General features: G+C 43.1%; 1 protein-coding gene across 12 annotated transcripts in view; it reads left to right on the top strand.

The window, feature by feature from the left end:
- The window catches only part of BPTF (bromodomain PHD finger transcription factor), a 117237-nt gene that overhangs the window by 79595 nt on the left and 9670 nt on the right, over window positions 1-27972 (top strand). For 6 of the 12 annotated variants that reach the window (XM_075014342.1, XM_075014336.1, XM_075014339.1 and 3 more), the window contains 11 exons: window positions 727-850; window positions 3244-3490; window positions 3934-4095; window positions 5089-5240; window positions 6560-6683; window positions 7757-7983; window positions 15996-16218; window positions 17578-18488; window positions 19341-19423; window positions 21759-21984; window positions 24007-24365. In XM_075014342.1, coding sequence (XP_074870443.1) covers window positions 727-850; window positions 3244-3490; window positions 3934-4095; window positions 5089-5240; window positions 6560-6683; window positions 7757-7983; window positions 15996-16218; window positions 17578-18488; window positions 19341-19423; window positions 21759-21984; window positions 24007-24365 — 2838 coding nt within the window. The remainder of the gene's footprint in view (window positions 1-726; window positions 851-3243; window positions 3491-3933; window positions 4096-5088; window positions 5241-6559; window positions 6684-7756; window positions 7984-15995; window positions 16219-17577; window positions 18489-19340; window positions 19424-21758; window positions 21985-24006; window positions 24366-27972) is intronic. The other 6 variants (XM_075014345.1, XM_075014338.1, XM_075014344.1 and 3 more) reach the window with 3 other exon arrangements.

Below are 27972 nucleotides of genomic sequence, written 5' to 3'. Positions count from 1 at the left end.
GCTATGGGTGATACCCAAAATAAATTGAGGTTTTTATGTTGTCTTTGTCCATTCTGTAATTAAAAAAGGGGGCGGGGGCAAACAAAGTTGAAAGAGCAAGTTACTAGTGATAGCAAAAACTAATTTAATTGTGGCAGACCTGTAAGCCTGACCCCTAATTTTGTTTTAATCTCATTTGTTGTATCTAAGCAAACTGCTATTTGGCAGCTTTATGACATAAACATTGTTGTGTGCCAACGGATGATTTTAGTGCACCATGAGTCCTTCAGACATGCAGCTTACTTATTAAAAGTAGAAATGTTTTAAATCATTCTACAATTTGAATGAAGGAAATGCATTCCTTAAAACAAACATTAGTCATCCTTTACTTCTCAAAATACACATTCATGACAGGAATATCCATAGTGCTTCACATTTACAGGAAGACTTACAACTAGATCTTTATAATGCTTACCCAGCAAATTGCTGTTGTTTTGAGCTGTTGGTGTTATGCAAAAGGTGGTGTTTTCTGTCTCTGAAAAATAGTTATAGATCACAGTTTTGACTAACAGGCATTCCATTCATTTGAAAGGCATTGCATTCATTTGCTTTAGAATATTTAAGGAGGTAGTCTAAGAGGCTGGACTGATTTTCATAAAATCAGTTAATTGGATAAAATGAAATACTTTTTTTTTTTTGTGTGTGTGTATAGTAGTAATTTTCTCTTTGGTTGCTTGTCTTTGGCAGGGTGGAGAAAGAAAAGGCACAGGCAGTTGAGCAGCAGGCTAAGGTTAGTGAACAGAAGAAGGCTGAGGAATTCAAGGCCCAAATGGAGGTTCAACTAAAACAGCAACGATTGGCTGCCCAGCAGGTGGGGGAGCCATTAGTAGTCCCACCTGTCAAAAAGCTCATATTGTTAGTCTGCATACATCCAAACAAAGGAAATAAAATATGATTATATAATGCTGTTTTTAAATATAATTGTAACTTTCGCGATATAATTGTAACTTTTGCAATATAGAGACAAACTCAACATTCTGGAAAGAGCCCACTGAGATATTAAACTTTGTCACTGATTATACATTATTATACATTATACTTATTATACATTCATTATTTTGAAGTAGTGGGCTGTAACAAGGATTTTTGTAATTATGTCTCAGTCTTGTTTGTCCAGTTTAGGGTTAGTTAAAAAGGCAAGTGTGGAAGAGCAGCCTTCAGGTGAGATCAGAATCATTTCGCCATCTGATGGAAAGCAGCTTCAAATCACAGTTGACTGTGGAACGGTCCAGTTTAGTTTTCGTGCTAAAATTAGCACAAAACTTCTAATTTTTCTGAATAAGAGTTCGTCTAGGTACAAACACAGAAGGGGAGATTTGTGTTTTAACCTGCTAATTAATAATACCTGGTGCCTAATCACAGGTTGATGTTGCACCCTGAATACATTGCAATGAAAAAATGTACAATTTTTCCAGAATGGTTTAATTTTTCCCGTTTGTTTTGTCTTCTCTACAGACAATATGTTTCTTATTGGTGGTGATTGATACCACAAATAATATTTGAGAATTATCTAAGCATAAAATAAAATGTCAACCATAAGTTAATTTACAAGTCTCCATCACTTTATTTTCTAATGTTTGTCATTTTAGCCGCGTCTACACGTGCACACTACTTCAAAATAGCGGTGCCAACTTCGAAATAGCGCCCGTCACAGCTACACATGTTGGGCGCTATTTCGAAGTTAACTTCGATGTTAGGCGGCAAGACGTCGAAGCCGCTAACCCCATGAGGGGATAGGAATAGCGCCCTACTTCGACGTTCAACGTCGAAGTAGGGACCGTGTAGTTGTTGCGCGTCCCACAACATCGAAATTGCGGGGTCCACCATGGCGGCCATCAGCTGAGGGGTTGAGAGACGCTCTCTCTCCAGCCCCTGCGGGGCTCTGTGGTCATCGTGTGCAGCAGCCCTTAGCCCAGGGCTTCTGGCTGCTGCTGCCGCAGCTGGGGATCCATGCTGCATGCACAGGGTCTGCAACCAGTTGTCGGCTCTGTGGATCTTGTGTTGTTTAGTGCAACTGTGTCTGGGAGGGGCCCTTTAAGGGAGCGGCTTGCTGTTGAGTCCGCCCTGTGACCCTGTCTGCAGCTGTGCCTGGCACCCTTATTTCGATGTGTGCTACTTTGGCGTGTAGACGTTCCCTCGCTACGCCTATTTCGATGTGGTGCTGCGCAACGTTGAAGTTGAACATCGACGTTGCCAGCCCTGGAGTACGTGTAGACATCGCTACATCGAAATAAGCTACTTCGAAGTAGGCTTCACGTGTAGACGTAGCCTTTATATCTTAAATCATTGGTATTTTTATTCACTTGTAAATAATGAAAAAGAAGTAATGTTGGTACATAAGCAGTTTTATCCACTTTTCCCACTCTTGTAGTCAAGAGTCAAATTGATAAAGGGCCCTGTTCATCATGAAAGATCTGGAAATATGTAGAAAACATGCAAATTACAGTTGGCATTATTGAATTGCTTGCAGATAGCCATCTCTCAAGTAAAAAAGCACCATTGCTTATGACAGTAAAGCATTTAAACCTGTGTGTAAGGGATTGCTGAATATGGTTTTGAGTAGGCTGGAGTTTGGCTTACAGTTAGAAGAAAAACTTTAATGATACTCTTTTGATAAGTGAGATAAAGTAGAAGTAGTGATACCCTCACGTTCTGATATTTTGCTACCTTTAGCAAGATAAAGTTGCAGCCCACAGTAAATTCCAAAAGCCAAGAATAATTAAAAATTGAGCTATATGTAATATAGGTTTGCATCCATCACTGAAACTGATGAAACTCATGGGCACGTACTGAAACCCAAAATACGGGCATATATCTTCAAACTAACTTATCATACTAAAAAAAAAAATCTACCTTTAGAGCTTTCTTATTGCCTACTAGTCTGAGGATAGTGAATAAATACACTGGATTGATTATATAGAGCATTCAAAAGATGAAATATATGTAATATTTTGTGCCTGTATCACACTGGAATTTATACATCTGTAATTGGGAAAGTATTTTGTTGAAATTAAAATATTTCATGTGCATTTTAATTATGATAGTTTGATAGCAATCTGTACTATAGTCTGCTTAAAGGATTTAGATTTTCGAGAGCCTGTTTTCATACCTTATATTTCAATGGTAAAAATATTTTCATTTCTTCCAGAACCCACAGATTTTAACTGTTCATTTATTGATTTTTTTTTCTGCTAACTTCTATAGAAACGACTAGAACAACAGAAGCAGTTACCTACAACAGCCTCTACAGTCACTACAGCAAGCAGTACTTCAACCACTGCCTCCACTCCACAGAAGGTTGTGGTAGGCCCATTAGCAGGCCCAGTACCTACTGGAACCAAAGTAGTGCTTACTACTAAAGTGGGCTCTCCAGCTACTGTAACATTCCAGCAGAACAAGAACTTCCACCAGACGTTTGCTACTTGGGTTAAACAAGGCCAGTCCTCAGCAGGTAAATGGCTTGGGCATCACAAAAAAACTTGTTAGTTGTAGCTTCTGTAGCACACTATCTTTTTCTCTGGAATATAGTGATATTAGGATTTAATTTGTGATCTTTCGTGGTTAACTTTTGTTATCAGTTTGGGAGGGGGCTGGGGAACAATTGCTTTTATCTAAAGATCAGTGTCGCCTCCTTAGGCCAATATTTTTCTTGGACACTCAGGTGAGGTTGATTCTGATCTGTGCAAGTTTTATCTATTATCATTTATGGTGAATGTGTTCTGGGCATAAATTTGCTGTTTCAGCAAACCTTTAGATGATATGAGACATACAATGCAATGACACATTCAAAAGTGGGTGTATAGTAACCTTCCAGTTTTACTTTTTTATAATTAAGAAATAGTCATATTTACTACTAGCAAGTAAGTTCAAAAGTTCACTTTCTTATTTCAATAGCTACTAGCACAGCTACTACATCAGCAACAACCATTGCCAGCACAGGTCAGACCTTCCAGATTGCAGGCAGTCCGGTAACGATGGCAGGGAAAGTGATAACAAAGTTGCCACTTCCAGCAAATAGCAAGATTGTTGCCGTCAATGTGCCATCAACCCAAGGAGGTAGGGGGAAAATGGGTATTTTCTCACTTTTTTTAAAATTCAGAATGCATTGCCATTATTTTCACAGTGAAATAAAATGTGACTTAAAATATACCAGAATAAGTCTCTACAGCTTTTTCTTGCTCCTTACAAAACAATGATTGTTTTCACGCAAAAAATGTAGGTTTGCATCTTAAATTTCAACCTCCTCTTACTAGTGACCATGGGCCTTGCACTCTTAAGTCCTATTGTCAGAAGCTCTGACTGCTTTTGACAGCCTGCTCACTAGTTCTCTTTTTCAGAGTAAGATGTCAGCAAAAGGGTTTTTTTTTTTTTTTTTGAAAAACTATTGCAAACCAGATGCAAGAGCTAACTGTTATAAATAGTTTTCCCTTTGAAGCTGGTGTCATTCATTTTATTGATCAAGACAGTAGTGTGTAAACCTTTTTGCTTCCTTTTGATCAGAAAAGACATGATGATTTGTGAGCTTGCGGATGGCATATCGCTTCTTCACTACTCATTCCTCTGCCTCCACTTTAATATATAATAAAATCATGGAAACTGCTAGCTTTTGATGATTCTTTTTTAGGTGAAAAGCATTTATCTATGCTCTCCAGCTCCACAAATTTCAGTTGTTTTAAATAGGTCATTGGAAGCAGGGAGGCACAAGCTGGACTTATTTAAATGTGTGTAAATAGTGAGCACTTGTCTATGGCACTACGTGTGGGCAAGTGCTTCGCCATAAAGACCAGTAAAGAGATTCACAACTCTAAAATACCGTTCTTTGTCCAAATCCTTAAAAAAATATGTGCTTGTGGACTGACACTGTGGAGGGAATCTTACAAGCAACAGAAAAGGTAATGCTATTTCTCTAGAGAATGTGAAGTATCTGCCAAGAGACTTAACAGAAGTATCATAAAAACTTAGTGTGAGCAATGAATGTCAGTGTTGCATTCCTATGATTTATTACCTTTACAGTTTTTGCATTCATGAGTTAACTCTTTTTTTTTTTAGGTGTTGTTCAAGTTCAGCAAAAAGTGTTGGGTATCATTCCATCAACTACAGGTGCAAATCAACAGACATTTACTTCATTCCAGCCAAGAACAGCAACTGTAACTATTAGGCCAAATACCACAGGGACACTAGGTACAACAAGTACTTCACAAGTAAGATGTTTTTTCGAGCTTATCAATTATATTGACAATCCTTTGGGAGGGGGCATATGAGCAAACACAGGAGCAGGATCCTACGTATATTTTTAATCCACAGAGATTAATATGTTGTTGTCTCCAGTAAATCTGTCTTGTTTTTAAGATAATCTTAGGATATGTCTTCACTGTTTGGAAGATCAACCCAGTCAGGGTTCTTCTGGGGTTCCATTTAGTGTGCCTAGTGGGGACATGTGGCATTGAACTATCTGGGGTTGACAGTCAACCCCTGTACTTCGCAATCTTGTGAGGAATAAGAGAGGTCCATGAGAGAGTTTCTCCCATCAACCTCCGTTATTGAGGACAGGCAGGTGAGTCAATTGCAGATAAGTCGATTCCAGCTACACAGCTGCCAAAGGTGGAATTGAATATCTACAGTTGACTTTAAGGTCTAGTGTAGACCTGGCTTTAAAGGCCTGCAGAGTTATATCATAGCAACTAAACTGCTTATGCGCTATAGTGCACAGGCAGATGTACAAAAAAAATCTAATAGATGCTTAGAATATCAAAACAAGATTTGTTTTTTAGAATTATTGAGCAGCTAACGTTTTCAAAGGTTGAATTTTATGTGAATTTTGATTCAGACTAGAAATAAAGTACAGTGCTTAGCCTAGTACAGTGGAGTCTTGATCCATGGCTAAAATGGATAAGAACTTTAGCAATACAAATAGTAATGGGAAAATTTAACACAAAGGAAAATAAACTATTAGAAAACTTACCTAAAGATGTGGTGGGTTCTCCTTTAGTCCAGTGTTTAAATCAAGACTGGACATCTGAAGAATATGCCATATCTCAAACCAAAGTTATGAGCATGATGCAAGTGGTACTGAGTGTGGTTCTCTGGCCTGTGTTATGCTGAAGTCAAATTAGATAATCATACTGATCCCTGTAGCCTTTATTAATATAATTCCTGTATTCAATGCCCCACTTCCTAGGCTGGTATTCGCATTTGATCAGCGTGGGAAGAGAAACCCATGCATGTGTGTGTGTAATTTTTTTTTTAAACCCATCAAACATCCACTTCCATATTGTCCTCCTTAGCTTTTCGCTGGTCTCTACAATATAGGACCTGATAACCTAGGTAAAAAAAAATGTCAGGAGAATAAACAGGACAAAATTTTGCCCAAGTCAGTTTTAGCAGAATTTTCAAGCGTGCAACAAAGAAATATATGAGCTGCTTTCATCCCTTTATTTCTCACTGTTTGTGAAGAATTTAGGTTTGATCAGGGTATGCCCTTTTTGAAAAGTTTTACATGTTCTCCTTTTGCTGTCTCTAGGTAATGCCAGGGACACCACTTCGCCCAGGTATGACCGTGATACGGACACCACTTCAGCCATCAACATTAGGAAAGGCCATTATTCGAACACCTGTAGTAGTGCAGCAAGGTATTCTTCCATCCAGTAGGTTCATTTTAACGTTAAACTTGCAGTGTATGAAAAATCATGGTTTGTTTCTCCATAAACATTTTATGTATCATTCACCCTATCACCACAATTATTGTATGTCAGTGAGGTGTTTAAGCAAGCTTTCTGAATGAGAGTCTACTGAAGCGTAACTCTTTGGGTGGGTCTACACTTACCTAGAATATCTATGGCTGCTACACAATTTTTGGTAGAGCAGTTGCATACCAAAATCAATTTTGCATCTCTCAATATTTGTCCCTGTCTCCACTGCAGAATGGCAAACGTAGCACTCTTCCCATCAGCATTCATTTAATTCTTGCTGCTCGCAAGGAGTTCCGGGGTCAGCATTGACCCTGGAATGTGCCATTTTGCACATTCATGAAACACTACCCTGGAAGATCGAACCTAAGCATTTGGTCTTCTGAGGCAAGTGTAGACCCAGCCTTTCGTTCAAAGAACAGAGTTTCCAAGATTAATAAAAAACTTGTATAAACCATTTAATGAATAATTAAAATATAAAATTATTAATCTATTTATAGAAAGGTAGGAATTCATAGTATTGTGAGAACACCATGGGTGTGTCTACACTAGGAATTAACTTCGAAGTTAACTTCAAAGTTAAGCACTACATCAAAGTAGCCAGCAGAGAATCTACACACTTTTTTTTTTTTTTTTCCCCCCCCAAGCTTCGAAGTTAACTTAGAAGTAGGGAGCCCAACTTTGAAGTCCTTACTCCATTCCTGGGAATGGAGTAGTGCCCTACTGCGAAGTTATACTTAGGAGTAAGCAACTTGGAAGTTATTTTTGTAGTGTAGATACACAGCCTATGTGTAATTAGAGGAAATCTAGGTATTTAACGTATCTTGTAGGTAGATTGCAAAATGTTTATACTACTTGAAATCAGATTCATATTTTTCTTGGTTAGTCAGGTAGAGAAGTGACTAATAGATATTCAGTGGCAAACAGGAATGCTTGCTTAACTTATGTAGCTGAGGCTTAGAAGTTTTGTGTGCTATAATGAAAAGTGTTGGAGATGTATTTTTAACATAACAGATCTGGGTTTTTAACAGGTCAGACTCAACAGGTGGTGACTCAGATAATTAGAGGTCAGCCTGTCTCAACTGCAGTGACTAGTGCTAGCACAACTTCTTCAAGTCCCGGACAAAAGATAACTACTACTTCAGGAACACCTCCACAGAATATACAGCCACAAACCACAGCACCACAGCCCACTCGTCCCCAGCAAGGACAAGTGAAACTTACTATGGCCCAACTCACACAGCTAACTCAAGGACAGGTAAGCAGTTCTTTTTATAGACCCAACATGTAAAATTCCCATGCTGGTATCTTGATTTCATAAATACTAGTTGAACCACTCTAATCCTGCGCACTCTCATCCAGCGACTTACTCATCCAGCATGATTTTGGTTAGCTGGACAGCCACTTATTGTGGGTGTGGCCAAGTTTCCCATGGTCCCATAAGTTTGTTTACAGCCACCATTCCTGTTCTGTACTGTTATTTAACTGTAATTTACCCCAACTGTCATTTCAAAACCCAGTAAGCAGTGGAAGTGTTGATAATGTCTGACAGATTCTCTCATCCTGCGCTGGTCAGGTCCCAAGGGTGCCAGAAGAGAGAGATTCAGTCTGTACAAGGGTTTGTAAGAAGTTCAAACTTTAGCTAAGAACTTAGTATTCTAGTAAATCACTTCATACTTCATGTTGTTTACTTTTGGGGAAACCTGTCACCTACGCACTAATCAAATGGTAATTAAGAAAATAAAGATTTATTTCTAAATATCTTTTTTCTACCTATATTGTTACCTTCAGAATGTGTTGTTGATGCCTGTCCACTGTCTTTGGCTGGGTGCTGAAGAACACTGTAGCTGTCTTTAAGCTTGCTTTAGTACTTGGAAAGGACAGAGTTACATCATTTGGAATTGAAAAATAGCGCTCTTTATTGCTTCTGTCTAGACCATGAGAGTCTGTTGGTGCACGTATTTTTTATTCATGCTGAATTTTGGCTATAAATCCTTTCAACTGTTAACCTATAAAAGGACCATTTTTTCTGTGTTTATACAGCAGTTATTCCCAATTTGGACATTTGGGTACTACAGTAATAATAACAACAATAGAAATGGATTGTGTTTAAGTGTCAAAATACACTTGTGACTAAGTGTCTCAGGCAGACAGGTTATTGAAAGGTTACTGATTACTGAGGATGTGGAGAAGGTCGGATATCAGTCGAAGGCAAGAGCCGCCACTAGTTGGCCTGATTTAGAGACATGCATGACATGGGGAAACACCTTGAGGGTTAGATCTGTCCTTCTGATTGGTCTGCAAAACTGGGATGTTTCCGCCTCTGTTAAATATCTCCAAAAAGGTGAACAATTTACACAGTAACATTCTATTCTTCCTCGAGTATCCCCGTGGGTGCTCCACGATAGGTGTCTGGCTCGCCCCGGCGCCGCAGATCAGATCTTTCCAGCAGTTTCTGCCGGACCACGCATGCGCCGGCGCGCGCCGCTCCCTTGCGCGCTCCCAGCCACATGCGCGATCCGGTCCCCGCCAGTTCCTTCTTAACCGCCATCGGCTGCAGACGGAATCCGCTCAGGCTGCGGCCAGAGTCAGCGTATTTAATGTTTTAAGTGTTTTTAGAATTTCTTTTCAGTCTTTCAGTCTTTAAGTTAGCTTGTTATTTTTCTTAGTGCAAAAAAAAAAAAAAAAAAGTATATAAAAGCCTTAGTAATAAGAGGAGCAGCGGAGGTACGGGGACGTAAGGCCATTAGGCCTCCTGCCGCGGGAGGCTGGGTCCGAGAGGGGAACACGCACAGAAAGGTGCTAAGTACCCTATTAACAACTCAGAGACTCACTGCAACGTCCTCTTCAGGATTCAAGAAGTGTGTGTCATGCCGCGAAGCTATGCTGGCCTCCGATGGGAACAGTCAGTGTATTAGGTGCCTGGGGGAATCTCACGTCACCCAAACATGCCCCTTCTGTGCAAAGCTCACAGCTAGAGCAAGGAAGGACAGAGAAATGCGGCTAAAAATGCTGCTCTTTGACAAGGCCCTCCAGCCAGACGTGCCAGAGCGGCCCCAACAAGAGGGACCCGCAGGGGGCCATAAAAGAAAGGCGGCTTCCCTTACCCCGTCAGTGCAGAAACGGAGGAAAATCTTGCCAGCCCGATCCCTGCCGGCAGCCACAGCGAGCGGGACGGGTGCAGCACATAGCCCCCAGCCGCAATCACAGACGAGTGGCGGTGGCGCAGAAGCGCACGTGGCAGAGGCTGAGCCTCCGATAATCAAACAGCCGGCCCGCACCGCGTGCAGAGCGGCGGCCAGGCAAGCGCCGGAACCGGTGGCACCGCAGCTAGCGGCACAGACCCCCGGGGCGCTGACGGTGCAGAGCTCACAGGCACGCGGCCTGCAGGCGCCGGGGGAGACTACCCGTGCAGCACCGACAGCGGGGCCGAGATCCCCGGCGCGGAAAGGGGCGGAGTCAGCCCCATAGGGGAGGGGAAAGGCAGCAGAGAAAACCCGGCACCGCAGCCCTTCTCCAGACAGGGCTGCAGGGCTGCTTTCCCTAAGCCCTCCCTTTATGCTGCGAACTCCAACAAGGAGGCAGGGGTCTCCCCGAGTCTACCCTGAGCCTCCCTCCCCGTTCCTCCAGCCAGCCTCACCATGGCTCGGGCCACCCTCGCCTTTTCTGGGATTTGACCCCCTGGAGTACTGTCACAAATCAGTCTCACCATTGTCTCAATCAGCTAGGCGATCTTGCTCCCCCAGACGCAGGGGGTATGTGCCTCGAGAGTGGTCCAGGTCTCCCTCCCAGGAACCGTGCCCGTGTTGCCATGGTCGCCCCTATCATGCGGGGCATAGACACCATAGGCATACCCCCAGGGACAGGTCCCCTCAGACGGTTCACTATCCCCAAGGGCAATCGCGGACAGGGACGGAAACGCCAGTATCTCAGGGGGAGTCAATTCTGGAACCCCGAGATTTCCCCTCGCAAGCCTCCAGCGAGAAGATGTATCACCATCAACAGGACCCAGAGGGATCCAGAGAGGCTTAACCTAGTGGTTCCTCTCTATCCTCCCCTGACGAGGCTATGGCACCAGGGGACGTCCACCCCCCGGACGATCTCAAACAGTTTCAAGAGCTGTTTAAAAGGGTGGCCTTTACGCAAGGCATCCAAACAGCAGAGGTGCAGGAGAAGCACCATAAGCTCCTCAAAAACCTGAGACCTCCGGCCTCTTCCAAAATAGCTATTCCGCTCGACGAAGCAATTATGGAGTCCGCTACCACGATATGGCAGACCCCTGCGTCCGCTCCGCCTATAAACAAGAGAGCGGATAAGAAATACTTTGTCCCGGCGAAGGGCATGGAGTTCCTGTTCAGTCACCCACAACCAAATTCTCTGGTGGTGGAATCGTCTCAACAGAGGTCGAAAACTTCTCAGTACAAGACTGGGGGAACGGACAAAGATGCCAAGAAGTTAGAGTTATTCAGCAGAAAGTTCTACTCCTCCTCTACCCTACTGTTGAGAGTGGCAAATTATGCAGCACATTTAGCGAACCATAACTTTGACAATTACTCCAGGCTGACTTCCCTCATGGACTCGCTTCCAGAGGATAAGAAGCCGGTACTGAAGGCCATCGTGCAGGAAGGCTACGCAGCCTCGAGGACAGGAGTTCAGATCGCCCTCGACGTAGCAGATACGGCGGCATGCTCAACAGCTACGGCAGTGGTCATGCGCAGGGAATCCTGGCTTCAGACATTGGGTATCCCGAGGGTCCTACAGGCGAAGATCGTTGATCTCCCCTTTGACACACAGAAGTTGTTTGCTGAATCAACTGATTCGGTCCTTCATTCCAGTAAGGATTCAAGGGCTACTCTCAGAACCTTGGGGATTTATACCCCTCCATACAGGGAGAAAAAGTATTACCCTCAACAAAGACGATACCCGTATCAACCCCAGCGTGCTCACTACCAAAGGGGCTACGAGCAAGGGCGGCATCAACAGCACCAACAGTACAGAACTCCCAGGCAACATTCCCAACAGAGCCGTGCCTCCTCGGGGCAAGGCCAAAGGCAACAAGTTTGACGGACAGATCGAGGGCTGCACTATCGCCACCATCGCGCAATGTCATCCAAAGCTAATGTTCCATCGTCGCCTCCGACCATTCTACGCCCAGTGGCAAAAGATCACCACAGACAAATGGGTACTGGAGGTCATAGCCACGGGTTACGTGATCCCCTTCCAGTCACTCCCACCGCCACAACCTCCACCCAGGCCCCATCTAAAGGACGCGTCCCACGAAGCGAAACTCAAGCAGGAGGTGGACCATCTTATGCTTATAGGGCAGTGGAAAGAGTGCCGGAGCAACTCCAAGGGAAAGGGTTCTATTCAAGATACTTCCTTACAGAGAAGAAAACAGGAGGTTGGAGGCCCATCCTAGATCTTCGAGGCCTCAGTCGGTACTTGCGCAAACAACGCTTTCGGATGATCACAGTCGCCTCTATATTTATGGCAGTAGACGATGGAGATTGGTTCGCAGCCCTCGACTTACAAGACGCGTATTTCCACATAACAATCCACCCGGCTCACAGACGTTTTCTACGGTTTATGGTCGGCAAAGAACATTTCCAATACAAGGTTCTGCCGTTCGGCCTCTCCTCAGCCCCCAGAGTATTTACCAAGACCCTGGCAGTGGTATCAGCCTACCTGCACAGACAGGGGGTGTTCATATTCCCATATCTGGACGACTGCCTGCTGAAAGGGGCCTTGAAAGACGAGGTACTACTCATGATACGAGTTACAGCAGGCACGTTCTCTTTGCTGGGCCTGATCATCAACCTGGCAAAGTCAAAGATCAACCCCACACAGGACATAGAGTTCATAGGGGCACGCATAAACTCCATCACAGCAAGGGTTTATCTACCAGATGCCCACTTTCGTGCCATTGGTTCCCTTGTACAAGTCATCACCTTCAGCCCCACGGTGCCGGTTCTAACGTGCTTACAGCTGCTAGGCCATATGGCAGCAGCAATGTTCGTAGTACAGAACACCAGATTGCATATGCGCAGCATGCAGCACTGGCTGGCGAGCGTCTACAAACCGGCAGCACACACCGTCCACAGGGTGGTGTCGCCCACGACAGAGGTGCGCAGATCCCTGCAATGGTGGGTAAACCCCAAGAACATGCTAACAGGGGTACCCTTTCATCAACCACAAATATCTATCTTTCTCACCACCGACGCCTCCCACATAGGATGGGGAGCACACTTGGGCGAAAAGGTGACGCAAGGACTGTGGTCCCCTACGGAACAGTTGCTGCACATAAATATACTGGAGCTCAGAGCAGTGTTCAACGCCTGCAAACACTTTCGAGACCATATACAAGGCAAAGTAGTCGGGATCAATACAGATAATACCTCCACCATGTTTTATATAAATTGACAAGGAGGAGCTCGGTCCCGTGCCTTATGTGCGGAAGCAGTCCGCCTGTGGAACTGGTGCATCGCCAACAATATAACTTTGAAGCCTCGTATTTACCAGGTGTTCACAACGTGCAGGCAGACCAGTTGAGCAGGCACTTCGCACTCACACAAGTGGCAGATCCGTTCCGATCTGCTACGACCGATTTTTCATGCATGGGGGTTTCCCCAGATAGACCTGTTTGCCACTTATCGCAACAAGAAGTGCCCACGATACTGCTCCAGGGCAGGACTGGGACAGGGGTCCCTGGGGGACGCATTCGCGATCTCGTGGAAGGGTCCCCGGCTCTACACATTTCCTCCCACAGTGCTTGTCCACCAGGTCTTGCAGAAAGCCAGGAGAGAGAGAGCCCGCATGATCCTAGTAGTCCCAACTTGGGATCGACAGCAATGGTTCCCCTTACTCCTGCGCATGTCGGACCGCCCACCGATGCCCCTTCCGGTGGCGCCGGACCTGCTCTCACAAGCTCAGGGGTCTATAGTGCACCCACACCCCCGAGGCCTGCGACTGCAAGCATGGTTAATCCATGGCTCAGCTCCCTAGAGAGCACATGTACGGAGGGAGTGCAACAAGTCCTAGAAAGTAGCAGAAGGACTTCCACCAGGAAGACTTACAAACAGAAATGGACTCGATTCACTGCATGGTGTTCTACCAAGCAATTAGCTCCCCTTGCCGTGCCTATACCTGTAATATTAGAATACTTACTGGACCTCAAGAGAGGTGGACTCTCCCTATCCTCGTTGAAGGTCCACCTTGCCGCTATATCGGCTTTCTGACACGAAGAGGAAGAGCCCACGGTGTTCACCCATCCCATGGTTACCAGGTTCCTGAAGTCTAACATGTGCGCGAGTCAGAGGCTCGAACGAAAGCCCACGGCGCAATGAAGGTGAGGGCCGGAGCGCGCCGGCTGGCCCGTGGACGGTGTGAGGCCGGTAGCGGCCCCCAGCGCACTGGGACCAGGTGGTCTTGGAGTCGGGTTGCTTGGGAATGCAGCCCAAAGCGGGTGGTAAACTCCATCTAAGGCTAAATACAGGTTCCTGAAGGGGCTAGTAAACCTGTACCCCCCTCGGAAACTGCTTCCACCTTCGTGGAGCTTGGACCTGGTGCTTAACGTGCTAACGGGACCACCGTTTGAACCCTTAGCCACGGTTTCCCTCCGTCTCCTTACGATAAAGACGACCTTCCTTCTTGCAATCACGTCAGCTTGCAGGGTGAGCGAGCTCGCGGCAGTTATGGCAACGCCATCCTGCACTGTATTTTCGAAGGAGGTGGTAACCTTACGGCTGCATCCAGCCTTTGTTCCAAAAGTTTCTTCAGAGTTTCATATTAACGAACCTATAGTCTTACCCTCGTTTTATCCAAAACCTCATAACTCCAACAAAGAGGCGTGCCTACACCTCCTGGACGTGAGGAGGGCTCTGGCTTTTTACATAGACAGGACTAAGTCCTTCCAAAAAACGGATAGACTCCTAGTCTCTCTCGCTCCCAGATCAAAAGGAGAAGGTCTCTCTTCGCAGAGAATCTCGAAGCACATCGTATCCTGTATAAAAATGAGCTACGAGCTTAGAAAGACTCCTTTACTGGGCCCGCCTAGGGCTCACTCCACCAGGGCGGTGGCGGCATCAACAGCCTTTTTCAAGGGCATTGCACTAAAAGACATCTGCAGAGCGGCGACATGGTCATCCTATGACACCTTCGCCAAGCATTATGCCCTACACAGGGTATTCCAAGAGCATACCCGTCTCTCGACAGCGGTCCTTTCGGGGGCAAGTTGCACATAACCCGATTACCCACCTCCTTTCTTGGGTTACTGCTGGGTAGTCACCTATCATGGAGCACCCACGGGGACACTCGAGGAAGAAAGAGAAGTTACTCACCATAGTAACGATGGTTCTTCGAGATGTGTCCCTGTGGGTGCTCCACCACCCGCCCATCCTCCCCGCTTCGGATCTTTGCTTAGTGTTTTTCAGGAGCATCTGAGGCGGTTGGTCAAGGAACTGGCAGGGACCGGATCGCGCACGTGGCTGGGAGTGTGTAAAGGAGCAGCGCGCGCCAGCGCATGTGCGGTCCAGCAGAAACTGCTGGAAAGATCCGATCTGCGGCGCCAGGGCGAGCCTGACACCTATCATGGAGCACCCACGGGGACACATCTCGAAGAACCATCGTTACTACAGTGAGTAACTTCTCTTTATGAGCATGCTGACAATCTGGAGAATTAGTCAATGCTTACAGTTTACAGCTGGTTAATGTCCAATAAGCAGTTAGAAAATTGTTTTATTTTAGTGATGAATAACCTTGAGAACAGGCTGTTGTTGGGACTCTTGACGTTGGTCTTTGGTCAGGAAGTGGTTAATATGCTCAAAAGTAACCACACACCTGAATTTATTATTTAATTTATTATTTAATTTATACATTTTAAAGAGACATTGTAGGCTCAGTTGTAGATTCTGTTGGCCAAGAATCTAGGCACCTTTGACAGACAAAATCATAACAACAGTTTGCTATGACAAATCTGCTTCAGTATTCTCATGAAAATGGACGTGGCTGAAACCAGTGCAAGCGATAGTTAGTTAGATTTGTTCATAAAGAGCCAGGTACTTTACCATCTTGTGACCTGAAATTTAGTTACTGGAATATTTGTATGTTTGTCATAGAACTTCTTAATTCTGCTAAACTGAATTCAAGCATCATAGATATAATATGTACCTTAGCGGTTCAGGTGTTGAATCCCAGAATTCATAATCCTAGGTTTCCTTGATTACTGCATAGTCATTGGGACATCAGTTTCTTGTTTTGTGTTGTTTTTTTTAGGGTGGCAGTCAGGGGTTGACTGTGGTAATTCAAGGACAGGGTCAAACTACTGGCCAGTTACAGTTGATACCTCAAGGTGTGACTGTAATACCAGGTCCAGGACAACAGCTGATGCAAGCAGCTATGCCAAATGGTACAATTCAAAGATTCCTTTTCACTCCATTATCATCATCAGCTACTACAGTTAGCACAACTACTACGACAGTTTCCAGTTCAACTTCAGGTAGGTTTTTCTGTGTTCAAAAGAAGATGATTGGATTAAGGTAGTTTTCAATTTTTCTAAATATATATTTGGAGTTAGTTCCTTTCATTAACATATCGTAGTTAAAAGCATTTAGACTTTAGAGCTTCAGCTGAAGATTTTATATAAAGCATCATTGTTCTTTTTAAACCAAAGAAGAAATATGCTTCCTTGCCTTCAGAAAACCTAAGGTATTGATTACACGGCACGGTTTTGTAGAAAAAAGCCAACTTTTGCCAACAAAACAGTGGTGTATGCACCACATTACGACTTTTGTTGGCAAAACAAAACCACCTTAACTAGAGGCATAAAGCTTCTTGCAGCAAAATTAAAGTGACCAAGCATCAATGTAGATGCTGCCATTTATGTTACCTGCCTAAGTATCCCACAACATCTGCTGTGACCACTCTGCTCACTGTTTTGAGCTCAGCAGCCCTGCATTGGACATATACAGGTATATGCCCCTCCCCTTTTGAAGCTCTGGAAAGTTCTGATCTCTGAGCATGCAGCTCCACTGACGCACCAAATTATTAACATCCAGGCACTAGGAACACAATGCAGGCAGGCAGAGGCAGAGGTGTGTGTTAAAGAAAGAGAGAGACTGCTGCACTATGCACACAGTGGGAGGAGGGAGGTGGTGGCTTATGCTGAGGTGTCAGTCTACCCCAATTCAGCTGCTGTCTTAACATGGAGACAGCATGCAACATGCACATTCCTCTCCCCACTTCCATTTACACATACATTGCCTGTCTCACACTCTTTTCCCTCAGGCTTCCCTCCCCTATTTCAGTTGAAAAACATCTGACAGTCTAGTACAGGCATGTCCGGCCCGCGGGCCACATGTGGCCCTGGACAGTTAGTGATGAGGCCCCATCGTAAACTTTTAACATTATTATGTGATTTATATACATTAACTATATTATATATTTTATATGTGGCCCAAGACAATTCCTCTTCATTCAGTGCGGCCCAGGCAAGCCAAAAGTTGGACACCCATGGTCTAGTAGGAGGCTTGAGAAGCCTGCATCCTTATGCTGTACCTACCACCTGAGTCATTGCAAACCTTTCCCAATGCACCCTGCAGTCAGTTGTACAATGGGATAGCTACCCACGCTGTACTGCTCTGTCGATGCAGGAGCTGCTAGCATGGATGCACTTTGCTGACACAAGGAGCATAGTGTAGATTTGCAACAGTGGTTTAATTAAAACAGTTAAATTAAAGCAGTGTAACTTTTATTGTCAAAATTCTGAAGTGTAGATAAGGCCCAATTGTTCAAATTAATGAAATTTGTAGACGCATTGTTTGGAATGAGTGGAATACTTTATTTTTACCCATCATAGGTACAAGTGAACAGAAACAACCGTCACAAGCACAGACGCAACCAGCATTGCCACCAGTTCAGCCCCACCCTCAGAATCAATTGCAAGCTCAGACACAGGTGCAAACCCAGAGTATTCAGCCTCAACCCCCAGCCGAGCCACAGACAACACAACCCTCACTTCAGCCTGAAGATCAGACGCAGCCTGAATCTCAGTCTCCAACATCAGCTCAGTCTCCAGTTGTATCTGAAGCACAACCTGTCATGGCACAATCGTCTAAAACTCCAGTCACAGCTGAGTCTCCACCACAGACCCAGGTTCAAGGGATGTCTCACATTCAAGACCAAAATCAACCACAGACTGCCAGCCCTCCAAAAGCTCCGTCCCAAGTCCAAGCTCTGCCACAAGCTCAGGTGCAGCCCACAACCCAGCAACAGATGCAGATGCAACCCCAAGCTTCTATACAGATACAAGCTCAGATGCAGCAGCAGTCACAACCCCAAGTTCAGACTTCACTTCAGACTCTTCCAGCTGCACAGAATTTAAATCAAGTTACTGTACAATCTCCAACTCGCCCTCAACTGCAGATCCAGCAGCCTACAACAAAAGTTATTACTGTACCTCAACTTCAGCAACAAGTCCAAGTTCTCTCCCAGCTTCAATCTCATGTTGTAGCTCAGATACAGGCCCAGCAAGGTGGCATGCCCCAACAAATTAAGCTTCAGTTACCTATTCAGATTCAACAAGCCAGCCCAGTGCAGGCTCACCAAATTCAGAATGTGGTAACAGTGCAAGCAGCTAGTGTACAAGAGCAGCTGCAGAGGGTTCAACAGCTCAGGGAGCAGCAGCAAAAGAAAAAGCAGCAACAAATAGAAATTAAACGCGAACACACTCTTCAGGCTTCTAATCAAAGTGACATTATCCAGAAACAGGTAAAATTGTCAAAAGTAAATACAAACCATGCTAAACACACATTTCTGTTAATCATATTTCTGCATTGAGCCTCTGGGATGTTTATTTCTAAACAATATTGCAAAATTATTTTTGCCACTTTAATAACACGTCTAAGTTAATTCAACACATTAAGACACTTCTGTTCTGTGCACTCTATCTGGCACTTGGACTTGATTTATTGTCATTGTTTCTTGGGAGAAATGAGTCTTTGGTGTTAGTCCAGAAAATGTGAGGACTGGTGGTTTGAAGCACCTCTTCTCTGTTTTCATTTCCTGTTATAGAAAGTCTGTAAGAGCTATATTAAGTATTATGCTGTTAACTACAGCGGGATGGATTGTGGAGAATAAAAATGGACAAACTCTAAATATAGTGGAATTTAGTGTCATGCTCCACAAGTAGTGGCCTCTGCCAAAACATAAAATCTAAATTCCTGTAAAGGGTTACTGTCATCTTATATTGGATTCAGTGTTTAGATTTGGTATAAACAAGCTTTTATGAAGCCTTTCCATAATTTTTAAAGTCCAAGAAAAACAGTTGTCAGCATTGGCAACTAAAACATTTTAGCAGTAGGACCTTGGAAAAGTGCAGTTGACTGACTTCAAAAGTAAATCTGGTTTCACTTATTTTTTTTCTCCAAAAAAAATGAAAATCTCTAAATTCCTTAGTCAAACTTAAGATTTTAAGTATGAAATGTTAATATCTTCAAAATAGTGTAAATAACCTAAGACTTATTTGTTCAAATGTGACAAGTTGGCACGTGTCTGCATTTTTCCAAGTATTATCAGACAGTACCTGAAGTTTTCAAATGTTGTTTGGACTTTGTGTTCAAGGTGGTGATGAAACACAATGCTGTAATAGAACACTTGAAACAGAAAAAGACATTGACTCCTGCTGAACGAGAAGAAAATCAGAGGTAGGAGCATATGATGATGATGTCTCATTAGGCATGGCACAAATGAGTTCATTGTTGTCTGTTTTACAAAATAAAGGCTTGTCTATGTGGAGCTGTAAGATAACTGTGCAGAGTACGATTTCTAAATAGCCAGTGTAGATAGTGCTAGTGGTCTCTGAAAGTTCCTTAGTACACTTTAATGTAGCGCAGCAGGGCTGGCAGCCTTGGCAGGAAGAAGTGGGGGGCTGATCCATGCCCTTAAAGAGGCAGGACCTAAGGCGAAATGAGTGGGGTTGGAGTTAGCCTCCCCCAGGACCTTAGCCCTACCTAGAGCGAGCATGCTGCACCTTCCTTGGCAGACCTGGAGTGCTGCCCAGAACACACTGCATGGGGCTGTGGCAGTGATTCAAGGGGCCTGGGCCCAGCAGTGTGCTTTCGAAACCGCATCCTGGAAGTGTGTATATCTCCACTATGTAGTCAGGCCTTCTGTCATGGGCTTGGCAAAGCTTAGTTGTATGAGGTTTTAAAGCTAACTTAAAAAATATACAAATAGTGGTGACAAATCCATGGCTTGAAAGTAACATTCCTAATTAATTATGAGCAGCATGATTCCCTTGTAATAAAAATAAACATTGACTTTTTCACTTGTTGCCCAGCATATGGTATGTGATATGATGCATGTGGTTAGTGCTAGCCACAGTTCATCAGTTCAGACAGATAAATAACTTTGAGGGAGCTAACAAAAGGAAAACAAAGGATTTTCTCCATTGTAGCTAAGCCTGTTTCTCATTTCTTTTTGAGCACTCCAGGTTGTGTTCTTAATTTCGTTCCCTTTGTTGGCAAGCGCTCACCTTCTGTTTAACTATTTTACCTCCCCACCAGCAAACAAAAGTAGGGAGACCTGATGACAGTGTCACTTATAAATTGTTGTTGATTTCATCCCTTGAGCTGGCAAATTCATGTTTGAAATATGGGCTTTAAGTTTTCTTCCATTGTTAATCTGACAATTTTGTTAGCTGCATAATTGATTTATCAAATAATGCTGTGATTAGAAAAAGGAATTCCTGTTTTATAAAGTTTTGAACCCCAAATCAGGTACAAGAATAATACTATGCAACTTAGATGTCCATTTATAGTGTGAGAAACTAATAGTAAATACACAGTGACGAGTTGACAACGGTTAAAATTTTTTTGGCACAGACTGCACTTCTAACATTTACAAATGCCTAAATTTGTTGTTGTTTTTTTAACTATTTTACTTAATGGTGTTTGGTAAGTTGTTTGTGGTACTATCATCTTTCTTCCCAAAGAGTATAGTGTTTTAACAATGAAACCCAGGTTTAACCATGTGGCTGTGACAGTGGAGAGCAGTGGAATGGTTGATATCATATGGTCCTGCCAAATAAGCAGTATACTCCTACAGCTCTCAGTAAAATAGCATGTGGCTTCCTGAAACCCCTTCGTTTTCTATTCCTACTTCTCCAGCAGCCCTGTCATGCATGCTCTGCAGCAGCTGCTTGTCCCATCTTTTCATTTCTATTCCTGTTTCACTGTGCCTAGCTTCCGGAATGTTGCCAGTTAGATTACCCTGGTGCCAAGCAACATTTAATCTTTTTGGTGAAAAGTGGCAGAGGCAGGAACAGAAACTTCAAAAGGAATGAAAAGTCTAAATAAAAAAAATCAACTATAAAAAAAAAAGTTCACATAGAAAATAGCCTGGAAGAGAGAGTTTCAGCTATTGTGGCGCATAAAGGGGGCATACACTAAGGAACCTTTCATTTAACAATCCACCTTAAGGGGTGCTTCAAAGAAACAGCAGCTTGGGGATCTTTATTAATAGAGAAAATAATACTCTTGTTCTTTCTTTTGCTGAAGCACCAAAGTTTAGTTATGTTCAGAGCTGTCAGAAAAGGGGATTCCTGTTTTGCAGCAAGTTTTCAGGTTTTGAAATTTTTGTCTGCCTTGGAATGAAAACAAAACCTCAGATGTTTTTGCACAAATAGAATTGTGTCATAATGTCTGAATGTTAGATTATAACGTGAGCTTTTTTTGATCTGGGAATTTTTGGGTGCAGGGTTTACTGGCCATTTCTGATACACAAGAGACTCGTGCTCTTTCTGTACTCAGGCAGAGAAAGACCTTAAAACTGGGTATCCCACATCCCAGACTACTGTTCCACCCACCAGGCTATATCGTACGAGTCTTTTTTGGTTGCATCATAGATTTAACCACAATAGCAGCATTTGCATGACCATCATAGATTAAAATTGATTTATTTTTAAAACCTACACAAATCATACTGTTGTGATTTATGAGACAACTTTACACAATATGCTTCTCTGTGTTCCTTCCTTAGAATGATAGTGTGTAATCAGGTGATGAAGTATATTTTGGATAAGATAGATAAAGAAGAAAAACAGGCAGCTAAGAAACGGAAGCGAGAAGAGAGTGTGGAACAGAAGCGTAGTAAACAGAATGCTACCAAACTCTCAGCTCTGCTTTTCAAACATAAAGAACAGCTTAAAGCTGAAATACTGAAAAAAAGAGCACTTTTGGACAAAGATCTGCAAATCGAAGTGCAGGTAAGAACAGCTCTTCTCAATGAGCCTGGTGGGTTTTCTTAAGTTTGGTGAAAATGCTGTTGTATTTATCAGTTTATCCTTTGAATCTTTAAGGAAGCATGCAAGGTGCCTGTGTCTCTGTGGATTGCACAGATCACTTTACTTCATTGCATCTAGCATTTATTTAATCTATCCTAATAGCTCATGTGGTTTCCTAAAACAATGTCTGTCCTATTAAAGGGCTGAATCTTGCAGCTTCACTAAAAAAGCTAAAGAATGGTCAGAAATCCCCCTACCCTAGTCTTTGTTCCTCCTTCTGCTTTCAAAGGAAATGTGGCCCATTTGATTCCACTCCTGTTGAGGTTTTCTCATAGGGGGGATATACCTCTAGAAGTGGGAGTGAAGCTGTGCTAGACATGATTTTGTGAGGGACCCCACAAAGCCTAAGGCTGGTCCTGTTCTTTGTCTGTGGAACTCTTCCTTGTAAAGGCTTCAGATTTCCAAGAAACAAACATAAAATTTCAACATAAATGTGCCGGAGCACTTAAGGCACAATTTAACTTACAATTTATGGAACCAACTGCCAGGTAGGAACCCTGAATAAAGACTATGTCATGATTGTGTGGAAGACTAGAGCAATGTAAAGACTTACCAACAAAGAGTGACTTCACCAATCATGGTTCAGAAGAAACTGGAATGTCCAGAGAACAGCACTTAAACCTGGTGCCATGCTTTTAGATCAGAATACTTTGCTAGTTGTGGGAATTACACCATTCTCCCATTAAGAAGTGAAAATCAGTAGTGAGAATTTTGGTGGATGGTTATCATTGGGGAAATTCTGGTTCTGTGTACTTCCCATACACAAGACTTTGTATCCGAGGATTTACACTTCTGGATGGGGAAGCTACCTTCTGTGTCATCTGACATTATACTTAATTTTGCTAGAAGGTCTACTGTTGAATATCCCTAATCGCCTTTTACATGTCCAAGGAGTGATAACTAGGGCTTCGGAATTGAGCAGGTTTTCCACACTACAATGCAGTTACCCATGTGGGACTTCATTAATATGTTAATGGCTTTATGGATGTTATTTTCATTCTGAATGGTACAGATCCTGTATGAATACTACTAAATTGTATTTCTTACTGTTAAAAGTACAAAAATCTAGGTAATTTTCAATCACGAGGACCAGATTCAGCCTTAATTCAGCATTTTATGACTGACCACCAATTTATTAGCACACATGGGTCCTCTGTGTTCTTAAGAAATTCTTGAAAATCCTCCCTTTTTCCCCCACTAGGATTAGGTGTAGGGTTGCCTCATTGGCAGAACTGTCTCACCTGTAGGATGAGGTGGAGCAGCTACCCCGGGGAAGCTGCCCCAATTATCTGATGGATGGGAGTGTTACCAGGGGCAGAGCATGGGTGGCAGCAGCAGCAGGGGGTCACTGCCCTGCCCCTCTGCACTTGTCATAGGGCATGAGTGGCAGTCTGCTCTGCTCTGCCGCAGCCTCCTGGCCTATACAGCCCCATTGCTGTGTGGTAGCAGGAGCCGGCCTCTGCTCCCCATCGCCCACAGAGAAACAGTGCTCAGCAGGCTGGGAGGACACGGCAGAGAGAAGCAGGCTGCTACTCGCACTGCACAGTGTGTGGGGAAGGAAGGAGACCTCCTGCTTCTCCTGTCCCCTACCACCACTGTCTGCCTTCTGCCCCAGGTAATCCCCAGCCAAGCTGGTTGGGGATGGGTCAAGGTGCGGCAGGGACTGCATAGGGGTGGTTTGCCCTGTGACACGTTTACCGCCCACCACAAGACACACAGAGCCCTTGGGACAACCATGTTCCCTGATGCTTCTCATCAGACTTAGGCAGTTAATATTAAAGGAGCCTGGGGCTGACATATGTTAATCTTGGAATTTGTACTTGAATGAGTAAATTATCTGAATGGTTTGTCTTTTTTAAACAAAACAGGATTTGAGTCTGGTTTCTGATCTCATTCTAGAACATACTCATAAGGTGTCTTTTTTTTTTTTTTAATGCGCTTCAGGAAGAACTAAAGAGAGACTTGACAAAAATTAAGAAAGAAAAAGAAAAGGCACAGGCAGCTGCTGCCGCCGCCGCTGCTGCCGCCGCCGCCGCAGCTGCCGCTGCTGCCACTGCAGCAGCAACTCCTCCACCACCACCACCTCCACCTCCACCACCACCACCAGTTCAGCTTGCAACCAGCATCACATCTGCCACCACAGTCCCGGTGCCAGTAGCTTCCCAGAAGAGAAAACGAGAGGAGGAGAGAGAGTCTTCAGCTTCCAAGTCCAAGAAAAAGAAAATGATTTCTACTACCTCAAAGGAAACCAAGAAGGACACAAAGCTTTACTGCATCTGTAAAACCCCTTATGACGACTCAAAGTGAGTGGTGAATGCGGCGTGCTTGTCCTGTGCATTGTTTGGTTCAGCTTTAGCTTTTAGCTATTAGTCTTGAGATAGTTATTAGAAATGGGGGTAAAAAATCAGGTGGTACTGAGTGAGCATGAACTATTAAAGAATAAATAATGCCTGGATAACAATGGCAATTACAAATCTAGTCATTCTTGTGACTTATGTTTTTATCTGTTTGCATGTTTCCATTGTATGATCTTTCTGTCTCACATGCACATACTCTTTATTTCGCTCTCTTCTTTGTTTTTTTGCCTTTTTGCCTCTGCTTTGGGAGCAAATGATTGTATGTTTGTCTTCCTTCTTATGAACAGATGGTTGGTGTTCTCTGGAGATAGGCTTGGCACCGTCTTCCCCATATATAATTTTTTTCTGGAATTCAGTAGTTAACAAGAGATACTACCCTATTAGGGTTCAGTTCTTTTTGGACAATGTTTTTACTTTCAGGTGGCTTCCAGATATATTTTCTTTTTTTCATTGATGAATATTTACCGATCCATGCCAACACCAGACTTTCATTGAGATACACTAAGGCTAAGTGTATACTAGGGAAGTAAGTTGATTTCAGATATGCTGTTCTAGGTATGGCATTTGCATAACTAGAATCAACATATCAGAATCAACTTACTTCCCCAGTAAAGACCTAGCCTCTGTACTCTCATGTTGCCCCCGCACCCCCAACTCTATGCGGTATCATGAAGTACAGGGTTCCACTGATGACCCCAGAGAGATCAGTTTTGCTGCGTCTTCCCAGATGTGCAAAATCGAACTCCGGAAGATTGACCCTAACCAGATCAATCTCCCATTTGGTATAGACAAGCCCAAAGAAGTACAAATCAAGCAAGAACCCCATACCTTTCTGCCGAACTCTAGTATGTTTTGGAAGTGTTAAGCTTTTGACAAAATGAAAATGACATTATCCAATATGTGGTTTAGATTCTAACTGAAGAGAGAAAGAAGAGTGCTGCGTTTTCCACTGAAGGAAGGAATTGTTTATGGAGAAATTAAGTGGTGGACTAAATGACTGGATTGCAAATGACAAATTGAGCCTTTCTCTTCTACTTTACTGACTCTAATTTTGCTTAAGTCAGTAATGATCAAAAGTTACCTTTTCATAGCTGTTGGTATGTACAGTTTCAGGATGTCCACTTGACAAAAATCACTCGCTCCGAAAGCACTAATTAGCATCTTTGTTGGGGATTTCAGTAGTAATGCCAAGATTTGAAATGAGCCATGGTGTAGCTGCCACTCCTGCAGTGCTCCCTCCAAATCACAGCTGAGAGGGTTCAGTTCTGTCTCTTGGGTATTTATATAATTCCAGTCATTATGCCATCATGTCGTTATTGGGAATTTTAGACTGCTTTCCTGTGCTGCAGTCATTCTGTGGGATAGAGGGCTTACATTTCCAGGCTATCTGCCACTATTGTGTAAGTGATAAATACCACTGGGGGCGGGGAGTAAGCAATTTATTTGGATTTTTGTCACTTAATAAACTTAGGATGCCCTGTCCTCATTTTGTTATACTGAGCACAGGCCAGTCATACCGGTTCAGTCTCTTATAAGCAGTGGAAGGGTTATCACAAAAATAGATTACATAAACACATGGATTAGATCTGATGCCTGTTCAAGTCGGTCGTATTTGCATTGACTTCAATGGCCATTAGGGTGAGCCATAGATAATACATGACAGCATATTCTAACATAGTGAACAGAGATTATATTTAAGCACAGAAAATAAGATTTCATATAGAAAGTAACTTAACAGCGTGATTCAGTTCACTTTCCTTGCTTATATATTCTGAACCTCACAGGTTTTAATATATGGGGTAGTGTTGTTGAGCTTAATTGTTTCACTACCTGATTGTGAAGAAGTAACTTTTGAAAACATTGTTCTCTTATATTATTTAGTGGGAGGGGTTAAATACGTGTATGTGGATATCAGATACATTTTTGGGCTTGTGCCTCATTTGCAGTTCAGACAGGATAGAAGTGCTGCTTTCAGACCTGTAGCCTGAACTGCTTCTAAGAGACAACCTGTTGTGAGATGAGGAACTCTATAAATTTATTATAATGCGTTTGATTCACTAAGATCATTCTTTGCTTAAGTCATTTATTATTTCCTGTAGGTTTTCATGTTTATTTGCTCATCAATGACATTGAAGCATGTTAGGGATTCAGTCATACTCTATTCCAGATGGAGGTTATGGGTTAATCGGAGTATCCATCGAAGATTTACCAATACATGGGGAATAGAAAAATAAAACTGTTTGTAAAGTAAAGAATCAAAGTTCTGGACCTGAATTTGCTTCCAGGCCAGCAGAAACTGGCAGCACTGTGGAGATGGTATTGTCTGTCCTTGTTGTGTAAGAAGCAGAAGAAACATCTTCTGCTAAGTTAAACTGGTGTTGGTTTGGTTTAGAGAGAGGTGCATATAGCTCTTCTGTGCAGAAAGATGACTTCATCAGATAGTTGAGATTTGGCTGATCAGAAATAAGAAGCAGTGGAAAAAACAGATACTAGATAGGTGGATGGACATGGCAGATACTGGGTCCCCAACAGAATTTTGGAGGTACCTTTTGGAAATGAAGTAATTCTCAAATGAGCAGAAGTGGTCTTGGTGAGGTGTAATGTGATACGAAGTTTGGGTGCACATACCAAGGCTTCTAGTTCAAAAGTTCAGTAGAAATTAGAAATGTTTGTTGGTGTGACATATCACTAGCCATCCTAGTATAGCCTAGTCCTCCTCCTCTTGTCTACCCAGTGATTGGTTCTGAATATTAGCAGAAACTGGCATCAGCATGTGGTATGTAACAGGTGGTAAATTGTAAGATGTTCACTAAATTATAGGAAGGATGAGAACTGGAATCAGCTAGCTTTTGTTCGAGAGGGAGGGGGATTGGGTGCCTAAAGTCTTGTCCCTATGGTTGATTCTGCTAGTCATAGGCATGCTTTGGCAGCATCCATACCCAAACTAGTGTTTAACATCCTTGCATATTAATTTACAAGTTCATCACAACATTCAGTGCAAGGTCCATTATTTTATATGGAATTAAGTTGTTTTTATACCTTATCCAATTCTCCTTCACTTTATATCATACATCATGGTTCTCTCATCTAGTGTTTGAGAATAGACATATATTCTCCAAAGAATGGTCTGTGTTCCAATTACAATAAAAGTGCTATAATTCTGATTAGCTGAATTGCTCTGTTTTCAGGACCTCACCTAGAAATTTTAAAATTACAACACATGTTCTTCAACAGTTTTCCCTTACATCATGTTATACCAATACATATTCTACACATGGCTGGTATGCATGTTCCTTGTAGTGTACTTGTAACTTCTAGTTGGTGTTTGTGCTTTGCTTTGTTTTTAAAATTAACTGAGAGCTACATTTTCAAATCTCAAGAAATTGCCTTGAAACTTAACTGGCTTCTGAGCTATAGTTTTGAAAATGTAAATCTTTTTCTTTGGCCTTGTCTTTTTGTGCCTTTTCAAGTTTTTCACATATGCATTCATATTGGAGATCACATTTTTAGTCCAGTTTTTTCAAAATCTTGTAGATAGATATTGGTTGACCCA

Source organism: Carettochelys insculpta, chromosome 20 (genome assembly GCF_033958435.1).
Source record: "Carettochelys insculpta isolate YL-2023 chromosome 20, ASM3395843v1, whole genome shotgun sequence".
NCBI classification, from domain to species: Eukaryota; Metazoa; Chordata; order Testudines; family Carettochelyidae; genus Carettochelys; species Carettochelys insculpta.
This window is presented reverse-complemented; position numbering and strand designations above follow the sequence as displayed.